Source organism: Semicossyphus pulcher, unplaced genomic scaffold, assembly GCF_022749685.1.
Source record: "Semicossyphus pulcher isolate SPU_LCO1_2020_fin unplaced genomic scaffold, fSemPul1.0.p SCAF_27, whole genome shotgun sequence".
Classification (NCBI taxonomy): domain Eukaryota; kingdom Metazoa; phylum Chordata; class Actinopteri; order Labriformes; family Labridae; genus Semicossyphus; species Semicossyphus pulcher.
Genome location: NW_027211701.1, coordinates 1,058,184 through 1,076,346, shown reverse-complemented (window position 1 = coordinate 1,076,346; position 18,163 = coordinate 1,058,184). Strand labels below are relative to the sequence as shown.

The 18,163-nt window shown below is 46.9% G+C and overlaps 1 protein-coding gene across 2 annotated transcripts in view; it reads left to right on the top strand.

The window, feature by feature from the left end:
* The window catches only part of LOC138604840 (teneurin-3), a 149,150-nt gene extending 137,487 nt beyond the window's left edge, over positions 1 to 11,663 (top strand). For both annotated transcript variants that reach the window (XM_069676851.1, XM_069676852.1), the window contains 11 exons: positions 193 to 390; positions 523 to 582; positions 1,294 to 1,638; positions 2,059 to 2,303; positions 2,382 to 2,563; positions 3,972 to 4,174; positions 5,253 to 5,363; positions 5,445 to 5,587; positions 5,689 to 5,813; positions 6,309 to 6,439; positions 9,360 to 11,663. In XM_069676851.1, coding sequence (XP_069532952.1) covers positions 193 to 390; positions 523 to 582; positions 1,294 to 1,638; positions 2,059 to 2,303; positions 2,382 to 2,563; positions 3,972 to 4,174; positions 5,253 to 5,363; positions 5,445 to 5,587; positions 5,689 to 5,813; positions 6,309 to 6,439; positions 9,360 to 10,115 — 2,499 coding nt within the window. In that variant the 3' untranslated portion in view covers positions 10,116 to 11,663. The remainder of the gene's footprint in view (positions 1 to 192; positions 391 to 522; positions 583 to 1,293; positions 1,639 to 2,058; positions 2,304 to 2,381; positions 2,564 to 3,971; positions 4,175 to 5,252; positions 5,364 to 5,444; positions 5,588 to 5,688; positions 5,814 to 6,308; positions 6,440 to 9,359) is intronic.
* Positions 11,664 to 18,163: the final 6,500 nt, after the last annotated feature.

Here is an 18,163-nt window from a genome sequence, read left to right as displayed (position 1 = left end):
CACACCGTTTGTTCTTAACATGACGTCGAGTCGGCTCACTGAATATTGACAGCAGACTCAAAATGTTCCACATCAGCGGCAGCCATCTTGGATAAACAATGCCTAAACCCGCCCCATATGAGATACATGCCTCTCCTCTGCTCCTGTTGACTCTGTGATGGTGTTAAATTCCTGTTCCCTCCTTCCCAACAGTCCATGGTGTTGCTGCTGCACAGCCAGCATCAGTACATCTTCGACTACGACTCGGGGGATCGTCTGTCAGCCGTCACCATGCCCAGCGTGGCTCGTCACACCATGCAGACCATCAGATCCATCGGATACTACCGGAACATTTACACCCCCCCGGAGAGCAACGCCTCGGTCACCGTGGACTACTCTGAGGACGGACAGGTGGGTCTTAAAACGCACTTGTAGTCCCACCATGGTCGGTTCTCGCAGGCCGACTCACAGAAGAAGAATCTGATAGTGTTGAGTTCTGATCAGTGACCCATTAATCTCATTGATCTGTTCCTCTCTCTGCAGCTCCTCAGAGTCGCTCACCTGGGCACCGGCCGCCGTATCCTCTACAAATATCGCAGACAGGTACATGAATTCATGTTTCAACACAGTCAACATTATGAATTATGAACCTTTATTTAGAGGTTTCTTTTTCTTTTCTCATTTGCAGTTTGTGTATTTGTAGCAGTATCATCCTGTCCTGACATTTTCACCTTTATGGTGCCAGAGCGAACACAGCAGCCCTGAGCGACCGAGCACTTTGTTGCTGTTTACTGAGAAATGTGCAACATGTTGGGTTGTTGGGTTTCTGGTCCGTCTCCAAGAGGCTCCACATTTCATGCTTCTAGTTTAAAGCAAACTTCAGAGGCTCAGAATATTTGAGCTGTTTTGCCAAACCGGTGTGTGAAAGCCAAACGGTGAGAACATTTTCACCACGTCTGAAGCCTGTGCAAAGTCTGTGAGTTGTGGGGCACCTTCAGCCCCGCGAGCGTCACTTTAAGGTCCTCAGTGCTCGGGCCTCAAACATTTACTGCAAAAGTCTGACTGTTCAGTTTCAGCCTGATAGAGAAGACTGAAAGCCGTAGCAGAGAGACATCAACACAGGCCACACACAAGGAGCCGCGAAGAAGCAGAGTCAGGTGGACCCGGAGGAGGTGCTGAGGCAGGATGTGCATAAACATCAGCAGCAGCGGAGATGAAACGACGAGTTTGACAGCTCAACTCAGGAGTTGATGGCAGTGTTTGTTTCACGGTGACGCTGGTCTTACATGAATATGATCCGTTTTGTCTCATCAGAACAAGCTGGCAGAGATCCTCTATGACTCCACACGGGTCAGCTTCACCTACGATGAGACCGCCGGCGTGCTCAAGACCGTCAACCTGCAGAGCGAGGGCTTCATCTGCTCCATCCGGTACCGGCAGATCGGCCCGCTGGTGGACCGGCAGATATTCCGCTTCAGCGAGGACGGGATGGTGAACGCGCGCTTCGACTACACCTACGACAACAGCTTCAGAGTCACCAGCATGCAGGCCGTGATCAACGAGACGCCGCTGCCCATCGACCTCTACCAGTTCGATGACATATCAGGGAAGGTGGAGCAGTTTGGGAAGTTTGGAGTCATCTATTATGACATCAATCAGGTAAGACAGGGTGGATGCACTGATCTAAACTGCGTCTTTAACGTCTTTAATGATGAACAAGTCAGAAAAAGTGTTTTAAGTCAGAGGTAGGCATTTAAAGAGACAGACACCTCTACCTTGCTCCGATGCTATCCTGCCGAGCAGATGAAGATAACTGTACAAAGGTCTCCTGGTCCATAACATCCTCTGCTCTCATCATACAGGAGCCCATTCTCTCTGTGCATGGTGCTCTGTCATAGCTGGTGTGCAACACAAGAATCAAGCTAGTGCGTAGGACACCAACTACGTCACATGACAGCAGCAGATTTAGCGCTCACACTCAGACTTTGGTCCCGCACAGACCGACTGTTCCTTCGCTGTCCCACCTTGTGAACAATCTTTCCCTGAGTCACATGATAATCTGAACTTCCTGCGTCTCAGATCATCTCCACCGCCGTGATGACCTACACCAAACACTTCGACCAGCACGGCCGGATCAAGGAGATCCAGTACGAGATCTTCAGGTCTCTGATGTACTGGATCACCATTCAGTACGACAACATGGGCCGAGTCACCAAGCGAGAGATCAAGATCGGCCCGTTCGCCAACACGACCAAGTACGGTTACGAGTACGATGTTGATGGACAGCTGCAGACGGTCTCCCTCAATGAGAAGATGATGTGGAGGTAAGATCACAGCATTAAACTCAGGTAAAGTACCTTTCTGATGCCAGGTGTTACAGGTGTGGTTTTCTACTCCTCCAGGTATAACTACGACCTGAATGGGAACCTGCACCTGCTGAACCCTGGGAACAGCGGGCGGTTGACCCCTCTACGCTACGACCTGCGGGACAGAATCACCCGTCTGGGAGACGTTCAGTACCGGCTGGATGAAGACGGTTTCCTGAGACAGAGAGGAGCCGAGATATTTGAGTACAACTCCAAAGGTGGGGACTGGTATCTGTTAGTGTGGACGTAGCTACCTTAACATCCATTCTCCGGTTTGCAGATGGCTGTCTTAAAGTCACAGTTTGGTATTTTAGCTGTCAGCATCTTGTGTTTGTCAGAAGTGACGTCTTTAGACGAAAGGGTGGAGCTAGAGAGGAGCGATGGGTTGACAACAATCTTTGCCCAAGGCTAATTCTTCAGCGACAGTGTTTCCTTCAGAGTGAGGTGTTTCCTTCAGAGTGAGGTGTTTCCTTCAGAGTGAGGTGTTTCCTTCAGAGTGAAGTGTTTCCTTCAGAGTGAAGTGTTTCCTTCAGAGTGAGGTGTTTCCTCCCGTCTTATCTGTGGGGAAAAGCCAACAACAGTCCTGACTTCCTGCACGTTCTGCCACAAATAAATCAATGTATGACAAACACTGAACAAGCTATCAACCCGGGTTTGGTTAGCAAATAAAACAATGAGTGTAGAAACAGTGTGTGAGACGTGTTGGACGGTCTGTTCGTCCAACAAAGCGCACACACAGATTATCTGTCTGATATTTACATGAACAAATCTCCAAAAGGCTCCAACAGCACAAACACGGCCCAGAGGTTACGTTCAGTGACTGAGTTAGCTGAGGGGACACCTAGCAGACAGCTAGCAGCTCCCAGCTGTCACTCAAAGAGGCCACGCCCCTTTAATTTAAGCCTTAATATAATGTAAACAGGTGAGCTGTATAAAGATTCTCCCCGTACAGTTGTCATGAAGAGAGAAATGAGCTATAGAGACCCAAACTGTTTTTTGTACCAGGCTGTAAACATGTTTATTTCTGCTGTAAAGTTTAACATGGGGCTCTATGGGGACTGACTCACTGCTGGAGGCAGCCTCAAGTGGACACCAGAGGAACTGCAGGGTTTTGCACTTCCATGTTTCAGCACATCGGTTGCTGCTTCTTCCCTAAAATAGGTCGTAGTAAAAGTTTGTTGGCGTGACCACCAGCGAGGATGGTTGGGAACATCTATCAGCCATGAATTTGCAGCGCCTGTCAGTCATGATCAGGTCACAGTAGCTCTAAGTAGTAACTTCACAGCCACTGTCAGTTTAAGCTTGCTCATAAACTGACCTTTGACCCCGGTCTTATTACCATTTAAACTCTCTGTTCCTCCGAGGTCAGCATTATTCAGACAGCTTGTGTCAACAGTTCAAACTTGTGTGTCGAAGCACACCAAAGCTGTGATCACAGTCATTCCAATAAAAGGCAGAATGTGTGCTGCTAAAGTTCCAGAGCCTGTTCACGCGTAACTCCCATGATGTCAAACGTCCTCAGAGGTTTGTGTTTGTATGGAAATGGAACAGTCTCACTGACATTTGTACCAACAAAGTCTGTGGTTATGAAACTAACTCGCTCATGTTCTCTTCATCTGTTCTCAGGTCTTCTAGTCCGTGTCTACAGCAAAGCGGCCAGTTGGACCATCCAGTACCGATACGACGGTTTGGGTCGACGTGTGGCGTCCAGGAACAGTCTGGGTCAACACCTGCAGTTCTTCTACGCTGACCTGAACTACCCGACCAGGATCACACACGTCTACAACCACTCCAGCTCCGAGATCACCTCCTTCTACTATGATCTGCAGGTAGATACACTGCAAGAGGTGTATTAAACATGCTCCTTTCATCGTACACATACTGTGTTTGAATAAGTCCAACCAGGGAAGAAGTAAAATGTGACTTCAATTCTGTTTCAACTTTTGATTTATGACGGTCTGTTTGGAGCGGGACTCCCTCCAGTGGCTCTTGGGACACTTGGTGAATGTACAGCATATTAATTAGAAAGGAGGGGATGTTTGTTCTCTGTAGCAGACCCACTTTATTACACAAACATATTGTTTGCTACTTTAAATGCTTCACAGGTTAGGGGACCTGTAACAAGGTGACAGCAGAGAGGAATTTGTTTTATTGTGATGAATCGTATTCAGCATCCAGCATCCGCAGCAGCACGACCTTCAGTGTTCAGGATGCAAAACTTTTCCATCTCAACAGGACTGATGGGAGTTTGTCTTTGTGAGTTTACTCTACAAAAATAGAAAAGGACAGTAAGCAGTGTGACGCAGGGTGCAGACTGGCGTACAAGCCTGCCACTGGCTGTTTGATGCAGACAAAGTTCTCCTTCCCTTCAGCGATCTGTATTTTTAAAACCCCCGACAAAGATGAGAACCATGCGATCACGACAGGCCTGAAGTCTTCTGTCCTGACATCATGTACGCCCGTTAACCCTTACAACCCTGCGAGAGAAAGGTCCTGCAGGTACATAAAACAGTAGTTTTACTTATTGGGACGTCGCGTATTGAGATGCTTCACATCTCTAGAATGTGAACGAGCTGTCGGTTCAGATTAAACAAGATTAATCAAACAGCAGTCCCAGTTTTTATAACACACATAACACACTGACTCTATCAAAGAATTTACAACACAATGACGCCAAGTTCAGAACGTTAGCATTGCACTGCAAAAGGAAAGAAGGTTGTAACTATTATTTGTGTGGACTTGAGAGGAGAGCTTGCCCCCCGAGTGCAAACGTTCCAACAGGTTCCCTCCCGATCTTACAGGAACATAAACTGCCAACTAGTTATAGAAAAACATCATCAACACTAACTGGTCATTACCTTTGGTTCATCCAGAACGTGTGTAACTGTAATGTGTGTTGTTGCACAGGGCCACGTGTTTGCTATGGAGATCAGCAGTGGAGAGGAGTTTTATATTGCATGTGATAACACGGGGACCCCGCTGGCTGTCTTCAGCAACAATGGGCTGCTGCTCAAACAGGTACGTGTGTCAGTGTTTGTGATACACCTGCTCAGATTCTAGAAGGGAGTCATTTAGTCAACTCCTTCTCTGTTTGTGTAGGTTCAGTACACGGCATACGGCGAGGTCTACTTTGACTCCAACCCGGACTTTGTGCTGGTGATCGGGTTTCATGGAGGCCTCTACGATCCTCTGACCCGACTGCTGCACTTTGGCGACAGAGACTACGACATCCCCGCTGGGAGGTAGGTCGTCTGCAACACATTCACCTGTCTTCCAGTCTAAGCGTGATAGTGGATGTTACTCCAGCTGAGTCACACCTGACCGGAGTGTGTTTGTCATGAAGGTGGACCACTCCTGACATCAGCACATGGACGCATGTTGGTAAAGACCCCCAGCCCTTCAACCTCTACATGTTCCGAGGAAACAACCCCGTCAGCAAGATTCATCAGGTCAAAGAATACGTCACAGGTAACGGGGAAGACTTTGTTCAATAGATAACGGTCAGGATGGTTTATCAGATGTTCAGATGGTCAGAGGAGACTGAAGCAGCAGTTTTTCAAAGGTTCCTCCAAACCAAGTAGGGGTGTCCCACAAAGGCCTGCGCTGGGCCCCCTTTTTATTTATACTGGGTAATACTTCCATCCATCATCTGTACTGCTTAGCTGTATTTAGGAGGTACTTAGGATGGGAGGATGACTGATAGTCTGGGTGCAGCAGAGATAAGAAATGAAACAGCATGTGAGTCGGCTCAGAAACATTTGGATTGGAGGAGTTTGTCAGTAATGAGCTGCAACAGTTTGAAACGGTTGAGAACAGCAGCAGCAGTTTGTCTGGAATGACTCTAAGAAGAACACAAAGCTGCTGTCTCTGATGTTTATCACTCAGCGGCTTCACTAAACAAATAAACAGAACTCACTCACTCACCTCTTTCTCTCTTCTCTCCCCCGTTCTCCGTCTCTGTAGATGTCAACATCTGGTTGGTCACATTCGGCTTCCATCTCCACAACGCGATCCCAGGATTCCCCATCCCCAAGTTTGACCTGACGCAGCCGTCGCTGGAGATGAAGAAGAGCCAGCTGTGGGACGACCTGCCCGTACGTATCCGAAGCCTCGCATACATGAGAGGACTTCCTAAAGTCTGACAGCCTCACACGTAGAAACAATCAGGCACTGACTCTAACATTGTGCAAAGACTGGGCATCTTGCAAGGTCACTGTTTACAACTACAACTAGATTCCTGCTGAGATTATTTCCCATCATGCACCTGGTGGAAATTTACAAGAAAAAAAACAGTGTGTGTGCAGTAGTTTGTGTGATCTGATTGAGGCTGTAGTGTTAGCTGGGTTTGCATTACGCCCGAGTCGGCAGCTAGCGAGCGAGTCCTTCCTCTTAGTTCAGACTTTGACTGGAGCTAACCGTGCCCTGCTAACACTGAGAGCTAACAGGAAGCATCCAGCTATGACGTCACATTCAGTGAGGACACGGTGACAGCAACCCCCCCCCATGATTAGTATGTACCTGGTTTGCTACTTCCTGTTTGGTGCTGCAGAGAGCGCTTCTATTGGCTGTTGCCAATGCTCATCTCATCTCACTTGACTGCGTGCATGAGCTAACATTACAAGTCCAGATAGACATGTTTGATTTCATCTGAATATAAGGAAGAGAAAAAGAAGGATGGATTTATTCTGACGATGCAAAATGTGGTTTGGTGTTCGATGACAAGAATGCATGAGAGCTACATGTCAGGGCTCTTTATCCTTACACATATACTTTACATAGTTTCTATTAAAAAAACTCATCAAAGCAAAAAGTCAGAGCAGGCACGTTGATTTACCGTCACGCATAGATGCACTCTGATAACTGACAGAAGTAATGGATGGAGAAAACGAGACACAGTGATGATAATGTGACCGTTAGGAAAGAACGTTTTTTTGCATTTGAGATGAAAAAGAGATGAAATGGAGAATAAATTCATGGAGCAAAAGACCAATTCAGGAAATCCAAATGGAAACTACAAACTGAAGATTGAGAAGGAAACGAAGCAGCTGAAAACGAGAGAGTGAAAAGGCGAAGAAATGAAGAAACAACCCGACGTTCATCGAGAAAGAGAAGGAGGAAATGGAGGGGAAAGAGGAAACGGTGGGAGGAAATGGAGTGAGAATAATGAGAAAGGAAATGAGTAGAGAGGACAATAAAGAGTCATCCAGCGAGACCAATCATTCGGGCCTTTCTCAGCTTAAAGCGCCGTCCTCTGTTATTGTAGCTTTCTCTGCACTTGTGTGGTGGACAGGTTATCAGGAAGTCACACAAAGAGTGAGAGAAGCCAACATGAACGGAGCACGATGAAGACGGAGATAGACGGAAAGGAGACTCGTCTGTTCGCGCTGTTTGGGTGACGTAACGACCTGTCTCACCTGGAAGCTCGGAGACGACTGAAGCGTTGATCGGCTGAGCATTCGCATGCACATAAAGACACGTAGCAGGCGTTTATGTGTCGCACAAAATACGTTCAGCTAAATACAGTAAATACAGCTCTCTTCTGATCGTACACAGAATATAAAGCTTCTGTTGTTGTGTTCATGAATATCACCTTGTTCTCCTTGTTTGTTTTACAGCTAGCTCAGACGATAGCAACGTTTAAACACTGACAGACTTTTCTTTTCAGCTGCTTTTCTGTTGGAGCAGTGGTTTTCATATTCCACACATGGAAAGTAACTGCAGCTCAAAGATCGATGAAGTTACCTTCTTAGCCACGTTTAACAGATCCACTCGCCGGCCATATTCATCCTACGTCACTCTAATAAATCGAATGATTCCAAAGCTTCCGGATTGATCAGCAACTTGTAAAGACAGTGAAAATCTGGAAGAACATCAGGCCAACTTATTTTATTACCCGTTAGCTTCCGTTAGACAATAGCTAATGTTAGCATTCAGCTACTTCAAGGCTAACACAACCGTTAACTAGAAAGTAACACTTTTCCTATTGCATCGTTTTAAACTATCAAATGGTAATGCTTGCTAGGAAGTGGCTAAATGCTACCATTAGCATTAGCAAGTGGAAGCTAATGGTTATCAAACATGAGTAGTGGTGAGAGGTGGTGACCAGTGTTGGGGTCATTACCCAGTAATGCATCACTTTACTTAATTACTCCCTGTGGAGAGTAACTGGTCACATACTTTGATCGTCATCATTCGGTCATCGCTGTGATTGTGTCTGCGTGACTGCGTGTGACGAATGGAAACTTACATGAGATAAACTGACACATAATGACCAGTTAAGAATGTAACGTTAAATCTTACAGATGCCCACGTGGCAGCACAAATCCGTTTCCTGATCAGGAGCAGTCTGTAGGTTTCTGACAGAGGGCAAGTTGGAGTCGGCATACACTCGGCCTGATCATCACTCTGCTCCCGGGGGTCTGTCCATACCAGCTCTGTGTTCGCATGGGGCTTTTACAGGTGCTTGGTTATACTCCATGTTGTGTTCACAGCAGTGGATAGATGCTCCTGGCCTGGACACAGTTTGCACTTACCCTCAAATTATTGTCCTTTCACGCAGCAAATCCAAAGTAATTTCGATATCTCGACATTTAGTATCCCCGTTTGGACGCTGACGTGAGGTTGAGCGATTGTTGCGCGCGCAGCATGCACTGTGGGAGACGTGTGCAGGAAAGAGCTTCTGTAGCGCAGCGAGTAACGAAGCAACTGTTTGATTCGTACATGTGATCATTGAATGTAAGACAGGAATGCGTCACATTACTCGCTACAGACAGAAGTCATGTGATCACAGTAACGTGTAACGCAGCAGCAGTCCAACTTTTTGCTTCTGATTTTAGCGTTTGATTTTCCGTCTGTAAATGTGACATCAGAGGAAAATGGCCGCCTTGTGACTCTGGTCTGTTTCATCATGCACTCTTCCTTTAAAGCAGTTTTCTTGCTCTGTTTCTTACATGTTAAAAAGCATAAACATAAAACATAAAGTCTGACCTGACTTCCTGTTTCTCCCGTCCACAGTCTATCTCAGGAGTCCAGCAGGAGGTGACTCGTCAGTCTCGGGCCTTCCTGTCCTTCGAGCGGATGCCTGAAATCCAGCTGAGCCGGCGGCACTTGGACCACACCAAACCCTGGCTGTGGTTCGCCACCGTCAAGTCTCTGATCGGTAAGGGAGTGATGCTGGCGGTGATCCAAGGCCGCGTGGTGACCAACGCTCTCAACATTGCCAACGAGGACTGCATCAAAGTGGCAGCAGTCCTAAACAACGCCTTTTACCTGGAAGACCTCCATTACACCGTGGAGGGGCGAGACACGCACTACTTCATCAAGACCAGCCTGCCTGAGAACGACCTCAGCGCGCTGCGGCTCACCTCGGGCAGGAAGTCGCTGGAAAACGGTGTGAACGTGACGGTGTCGCAGTCTACGACGGTGATGAACGGGCGGACGCGGCGCTTCGCTGACGTGGAGCTGCAGTACGGCGCTCTGGCGCTCCATGTTCGATACGGGACGACGCTGGACGAAGAGAAGGCGCGAATCCTGGAGCACGCCAGGCAGAGGGCGCTGTCGAACGCCTGGGCCCGCGAGCAGCAGCGGGTCAGAGACGGAGAGGAAGGAGTTCGGCTGTGGACGGAGGGAGAGAAGAGGCAGCTGCTGAGCAGCGGGAAGGTTTTGGGTTACGACGGCTACTACGTCCTGTCCATAGAGCAGTACCCCGAGCTAGCCGACAGCTCTAACAACATCCAGTTCCTACGGCAGAGCGAGATAGGGAGGAGGTAACACGGCATCAGCAAACGTCTCATCTCGACCCCTGTGACTGTCAAAGACTAACAAAGTTCAGTGTTAACACAAATGGATGTCACAGACTGAAGTGTCTAGCCTCTGAAGAGACCCTGAATTAGTTTGATTCTTCAACACAACTGAACCGAGTTCTTATTAAACTAAACGTCCACGTGAGCCGCACAGAGGCTCAGCCTGTGACCAATGCCTTCTCTCTCTTTCTGTTCCTGTCTGTCTTTTCTCTCTGGTAGGCGGGGCTAACCTGAGTGCTATAATCGTGTGCTATCTAGCTGTGAAACAGTCAGATGTAGAGACTCGTTCACGTAGCAAACTGAGCATTTCAGCAGCCTGCAAGCATTTAGACAGTTGTAAACTGTCCAAGAAGTCAAAAATCAAACGCCTGTGGATCCCTAACAGATGCTGCAGGGACCACGTCTGTGTGGGTCCAGATGCGAGCCGTGGCTCTGGGCTTAAAGGCCTGGATGAGCCGTGTCCACAGGATCCAGTGGCTCGGGCCGCTGGATGGACACGGAGCGGGACTGACGTGGACGCTCTCTCGGAGAGACGACCACTAAAAAGGACTTCACTTTGTACGAAGGAAACAAAGACTGATTTTCTGTTTGGATTTTTGGTTTTTATATATAAACTTGCATTTGCTTCAGACAAAAAGGGGATTTAAAAAATGAACAAAAAAGTGTTTACATACTATTACCTATACCACTATTACTGCATATTACTATAACTTCACCACCACCGGAATGGATCGTGATCTGGACTGAACCAGAAGCTTTGAGTTGTGTTTTACTTTCTTTCTTACTGAGGATCTGTTTGACCACTCCTCCTAATCCCCCGTGCTTTAAGGTCTATAAAATCAAACCGTGTCCGACTCCGGCCAGAAGCAGGACGAGCCCAGCGCCTCTGCTGCTTCGGGTTCCACGTGGATGTTCTCTTTGTGGGCCAGGTGGTCCCCGGTCGGCCCAGGACTCCTTCACTTCTGCAAAATGTGACTCATGATGCATAGACCTCGTGCTTTTCTCGGTCAAAGGTAGTAGTAATGCTTGCAATAGAAACATGTTGTCATGGCTTTGGGGTGGGGGAGGGGGGGCAGGGTTGCTGTGAGTAGTAACTAATCGTTGCTTCTCTCCTCGTTTTTGCTCGTTTCTCCTTAAAGGGACAGTGCATCGCCATCAGTGACTTTAATGAGTAACAGTAATTGATCAGAAATCGATGTGGATGTTTTCTCATTGATTGTGGGTCTCTGTGCTCTTCTAGATGAGTTTTCTTTGTGTGTATGTGTGTTTACAAGGGTGGGACGCCGACTTGAATCATTTCAAAGTAAGAGCAGGATCTTTACACAGAGAGTTAACATCAAACGCTACCAATCTTTTTTCAGAGACAATTGAGACGAGTTGACGATGTTTTATGGGTTTATCTTTTTTATTTTGAAGGTTGACAAATTCCACTTATCCGTACATCAATATTAGTCTCAGAGAAAGTAATTTATGTACAGTGTTTCTACGGTAAAGAATAAAAATCCTTGAAACTATCGTTGGTTTTTCATCCCGTGTTTCTTCTTCTCAAAACGAACTCTGATCTCCACCTGGAGCTTTGTGAGGGTACGAACAGTTAGACACACACACGTCATCAAACCTGTGCGCCCTGGTCGTAGCCGATTATCAAACATGTCGTCTACGATCAGAGTTGTTCGTCTTCAATCTGCTGTGAAACTGTTGCATCCTGATGAGCTACGAGATGAACTATGTCTCTTTTTAAAGTCTTTGTTTACATTCAGACCAAGTTTCACAGAGAGCGTGTCAGCTCGAAGGAAGCAGGAGGAAATGCAACAAACAACAGAGAATCGAATGAACCAGTGAAAGACGTTCACGCCGACTGTTGGAAGAAGTTGATTTCACCTGCTTCTGTCCCGACGTCTGTCACGATGATTGTCTCAGTGAGCCGTGCTTCACAGTCACTAACAAAAACATGACCGCAAAGAGCACGAGTGGAGTCTGACTCGATCTCACCAGAGCTGGTTCAACAGAGGTCTCTTCAGACTCGTCTGCTCGTCAGGTATGAATCACCTCCGTCAGCATCCAGGGCTCGCTCTGCCTTCAGAGCTGCACATGCTCAGTCTTCTTCTTTCTTCTTCTGGGGAATGTTTCACACTGCTCTCTTTACGATGTCTCTGCACCGCCCAGAAAGCGCCGTGTTTATGACGTTTGTATGAAAAATAAAATGTGTTGACGTCTTTGTGTAGACCGGGTTGAACCAGAAATGCTGCAATCATCATCTTTTTTTTCCCCCTTTCATTGTAAAATGATCAAAACAAAAATGTGTCTGTGACACGTTGAGGATGTAGCTGAGTTTTATCCGGGTGAAGAATGGTTGTTAAGTGGTGACTTCAGCCCTTTGAAACCAAATGTAAATTTGAAATCCCGGTTGGTGCTCACTGGGGAGAACAAAAAGACAAAGACTGGTTGCAGTTTGGTCCTCGCAGGAGATCCAGAGCAAGCTGGAGGGATCAACGAGGAGCAAAGCAGAAGATCAGGCGCTCGATGGCTGCAGCCGGGTTCAACAGGAGTGTCCAACAGATCAGCAACAAGTTAAAAAAACACATAAGAAAGATTACCAGGACCAGAGGAAGGATCTCAGCCGGAACAGCAGCGGTCGCCCTCGGAGAAATCCCCACTTCGAGGTCCTTGACTCTGTGCTCGGCAGCGGACAACCGTGCCGACTCACCGGGCCTTAAAGTCGAATATAAAGCAGTGAGAGGAGTGAGAGGAGAGCTGTGAGGCTTCAGGCCGACCGCACAGAGGATGGACCACTCAGTTTGTACTTAGTTTCTAAGCTAACTAACTTGTGTTCGTGTAACAGCAGCCTCTGTCACCATTCTTCACACGTTCACATGTTAAAGGTGGTGAATGTGTTTAAGTGAGCACGACATCACTTAAGAGAAAGCTCAGCTGGAGCTGGATTGAGACTCACGAGAGCAAAGACGTACAGAGCTCCAACATCATGTCGACTACATTTCATTACGTTTCATTTTAGTACCCGTCATGAGGTCGTAGGGTAACTGCCATGTGTGATGTAACCCCTGGGGCAAACGGGGAGCATGAAAACGTGTGTTTCTGCAGCAGAGATGATAAGCTGTAGAGGATGAGGTCATAGGTGTGGTTTAGGTAGGTAGGAGGCAGGGTCAGAAGTGACGTCACACTTGGGGGCGGTGGCTTTGGCTCATTAACCGATAAGTCACACCTGGTATGAGTGAGCGGCCGGCATGGTTTCAACGGAGAACGAGGAAGACGCCAAAGGCAAGACATCTCTGAAAACCCCCTGACTGAGGCAACGGGCTTTGACCCCCACACTAACAAAGACGAGCTGCACTCGACGGGGGTACAGGGGAGCCGCCGGGGCCGAGTGAACTGGTCGCGGGGAATACGAACGGGGGAGCCTGGCGGTGAGTCAGATGCTAATAACCCCCAGATAGGATAGCTGTCACTCACCCAGGGAAGCGTAGGGAGGGGGCCGTGAACCACAACCTTTTTGGGGGTCGCGGCTCAGAAAGGTTCCTATAAACACGATGTTTTTCTCTGAATATTTCTGTTTATTTCTTCATATTTTTTACAGTGGCCCTGATACGCTGTCGTAGCCTTTGAATGCACACGTGCAAGACTTCATCTCAGCACCATGATGCACCACATTCATGGAGCTCAGACTCGTGGTGGTGCTCCTCCACAGACCAGCAGGCAGCATTAAACGTCTGTGACTCTGCAGGCATGTTCACGTATATTTCAGTCACAGATACAAACTTGTTTCTGACTGAACTTAAAGAGTAGCTGCTTGGAGCTAAAGTGAGTGAAGAAGCTCAGAGGAGACTTGTGAAGTGGAGCCCTGTTACATCACATCAACTCAGGCTGAGAGCGCGGGTCACGACTTCTGTGCTCTTATCTCCGCTCCATCACGGCGACTCGTCTTTTAGGTTACGTCAACTAGGATTTCTTTCACTCGGCCTCAGATTCACATTACATCAGTGAAGACGTCTCTGACTGTATTTAGGACAGCGGTGGCCCGAGGGAAGAGCGGGTTGGTTGCTGGTTTGAATCCCTTAATGTGTAAAAGGAGTACAGAACACCGAGTCCACAGTCTGTGAGGCTTCCATATGTGGTCGCTGGAGACGAATAACCTTTTTAAGAAGCACTTCTTCCTTGTTCCTTATCACATGAACTGAACCAGCCAATCAGAGGCGAGGATGACTTAGGACGGGTTAATTTAAAGACAACCACAGAGCTTGATTTGGGACATTATCTTTAAGGGTTTAAAGATGTAAAACTAAGTGAGTGAAGCAGTCGTACACAAGCAACTGAACAATAAAATCCCTGTTTTTCTGAATGGAGTCTGGTGTGTTTGCAGAGAGCGATGTAACGTCTGTGTGTGGTTAAAACAATCCTCTTCCTCTGTAACAGAAAGGTCTATCTCTGTAGGGATCCTTCTGTGATGTCGTCACACACTTCGGTTGGTTTAAAACAACTCGAGTTAACCTTCAATGACTGAGACCGGCTGTCACCTACTTCAGGGACCAGAAAAGAAGTTTGGAACACGTGAGCAGTTCCTGAGTTTGAGCAGAGGACAGCATCTCTTTTAGTTTTTCAGATTGTTTCCTTTGCTCGGGCCTCTCCATGCGTGTCCGCTGTGCGTTACGTAACAGAGATCATGACTCTCGTTTATTCCGTTGATGACTCTCTCTTCTTCCTCCTTCTCCTCCCGCTCTGTTCTTCCCTCCGCTCGGCCCTGGCTAACACAGCATGTGATTCGATTGTCCCCACTCTCCGTGTTTGCGTACTTTCCGCCTCTCGCTCTTTGTTTAGTGGCCAAAATCAAAGTGCGGCCCAGTGCAGCCATGCAGAAGGTGCTTAATGCGTCTCAGCAGACTGTGGTTTTCAGCACGAGGTTACGCTCCGAGCTGGTGGCGGCTCAGTTCATTAGTAATATTTTACCGCCTCGTTGCACAAAATGAAAAATTACACCAGTGGGGGGGTTGCGAGTGTGAGTTCCAGATTTCAGGCTTTCTGCACACGGCGCACCCCGAGGCTTTCAATACACGCCACAGCTCTCAGCTGCTCGTGCTGTGCGCTGCGCAGTGATCTGTGCAGCGCGAAGGTGCCAAAATGTTCGACTCCCTGACAACTAATGTCAAAACAATTCTAATTATTTTCCAATTGAAATTCAAAAAGTTAAAATATTTTTAAAACGCCAGAATTCTCCTGCAGTCGTTCCTGCTGTGCAGAGATTACATTGTTACTGAAAGAAAATCTCTAACACCAGCCTCCTCTGGTCTGACTACAACTTCAGGAAGGGAGCGAGTGTCCCCGTTTTATTCATATTCTACATTCATAATTTGGGAAATGAAAGTTTGTTTAGACACCTGTGAAAAAAAGTCCAGGCTCCGTCCTAACACACCGGCTTCACAGAAACACAACACAACAGAAAGACGCCGCACATCCAGACATCACAACGGGACACTCCGGGGGCCGGATGCACAAACATGTTCTTAAGATAAAAAAAAATGTAAGAAGTTCTGAAGAACTTTGCTTTCAAGAATCTGTTGTGTTCTTAAGTTTTTTCTTATGAAGAAAGTTAGGGAAATAAACATGAGAACTTTATTCAGGAATAAATGCTTTGAGAATCCGGCCCCAGGCCCGTAGGGGGCGCTGAGTGGAATAGCTTGGCTTTGGTTCAAGTGAGAAAGAGTCCAGATTGTGTGATTAGAGGCAAATCCCTAGCAATGGTCTGTTCTCCATAACAACGGTCTGAGAAATAACAGACCTCAGAATGCGGCAATGAACCAATCAGAATCAAGTATTTAACACAGCCAGGTAATAAAGTTATTTTAATTCTTTCACACTTCAAGTTGTGGAAGGCAACTGTGAAAACCGAGAAAAGAATGTTTAATTGGAAAAGAACAAAAGAAAAACATGTTTGTGTCACCAGCTCATTAGTTTGCTCATTCGCGATGAATGTACAGAATCCGGTGTTGTAGTCGAGTCACCAAACTGCGAGTCCGAGTCGAGTCTCGAGTCCCCAGTGTTCAAGTTCGAGTCGAGTCCTCCCTAAAACTAAGCTGAGCTTAAAGTCGCGATCATCTGTGAGTCCATGTTTATCCGGTCCTCAGGTCTTAGAGGGCGTGATGTTACACCACGGAGCCAAATGATCCATAAATGATAGTAAAGATAGACAGCGAATGTGATGGATGTACAGATCATCGGAGCACAAATAACAAAAGAATTAGGTTTGAAATTTAAGTGAAAATTGTCAAGTCAGCAGGTTCAGTTGACCCAAACGTTCCCGTTCCTCTTTTCCAGCTCCTCCTGGGGGATCCCGAGGCGTTCCCGGACCAGGTGGGATATATAATCCCTCCGGTGAGCTCTGGGTCTGCCACGGGGCCATTTTACAACACAGTAAGTCCAGCAGAGACCTGGTTTACTGACTGATGCTAAGAGGCTCGAGCTAGTCAGGTTTACTGTCGCGTTGTATGTTTCATAACTCCGTGAGCATACATGTGGGGATATTAAGATGCATCTACTGGACAGCTTATTGTTACCTTTGCAGTTAATGAAGCCTTTACTATTAACAAACAGGGCTTTTTATAAGTACGCCCTCATTATCACACACGCTTTATTATACAGGTCTTTATCTTATTTTTTAAGTAACTCTACCTTTTTAAGACATCCAGGTAAACACACCGCCTGAACGCACACACTCAAAAGGAAGTGATGTCAGGGTGTGTGTTCTCTCTCGAGTGCAGAGTAATGATTGCAATCGATGAGAACAAGGTTCGGAAATGAGCAGCAAATCAATCTGACGGAGCAATGAGCCTCAGAGAGGAGCAACGTCTGCAAAACGTCTGAGAGCAACGGAATACCGAGCGTGTATTCCGAGTGTGTGCAGATGGATGAGCTAACTGTTACGTTAGCTGTTTAAGGATCACTGAAATCTGTTTTTATACACTTGTAACTGAGATTGACGGACTGATCATGGAAGGAGCACACTATTTATTCATTGTCTCAAACACAGTTTTGGCATTTCTGTATTGTATCTGTTTTTACACCAGTACTGACACACCTGATACCTTTATGTCCACATATACGAGCTGCAGATCTCTGGGGCAGCTGACACTCCGATGCTGCAAAATCAAATTGTTTGTTGATTGTTGATCACCAGTAAGTGAGTCTCTCGAGTGATTTAAAGGTTAAAGTCAAAGTTTCTTTTTTCTGTGAATGGATGCTAACGTTAGCTGTTGTCTCATAGTAACATACAGGTGTTGTTGACACGTACCACCTACCTAAAGATTGTTGCAATCGAAGTGCACCCCTTCATGAAACAGTATTCCCTGATGGCAGTGGCCTCTGTCAGCAGGATGATGCGCCCTGCCACACTGCAGACATGGTTCAGGAACGGTTTGAGGAACACGATGAGTTCAAGGTGTTGACTCGGCCTCCAGATTCTCCAGATCTCAGTCCAATGGAGCGTCTGTGGGATGTGCTGGACCAACAAGTCCGATGTGCTCAGGCACCCGTTTGTGTTCACTTGTTTGGTTCAGTAGTTAAAAAGAAGACCCATTAGTAAGTCGCTGTGCTTAAAAATATCGCTGTACACTGGAATGACGTTACTAAGGCCACATGCTCACATCATGGCACCTTTCACATCCAACATAACTCTCCTTTAAGATTGACCAATAAACAAACAGACGTGTCCCTTCGCTCTGTCAGTGTAAAAACTGTATTTGTCACATAAATAATGAACAGTCACACTCGCTCATGTCTCCATGTTTTATTGACTCTAGCTGCTCTGACAGCTGAATGAATGAAGAGAACGAAGGATGGTGCATAGAGCATAGATGTAGTGAATACAGACACATGATGAACAAGTGATCAGCTCTCATACGCCTCATGTAACAGCCTGTTAGACGTTTAACGATGTACAGCTCGTTAGCAGCTATTCTTCGAGGACAGTGTGGTAAACGGTCATGCTTTTAACGCCATCAAACTAAA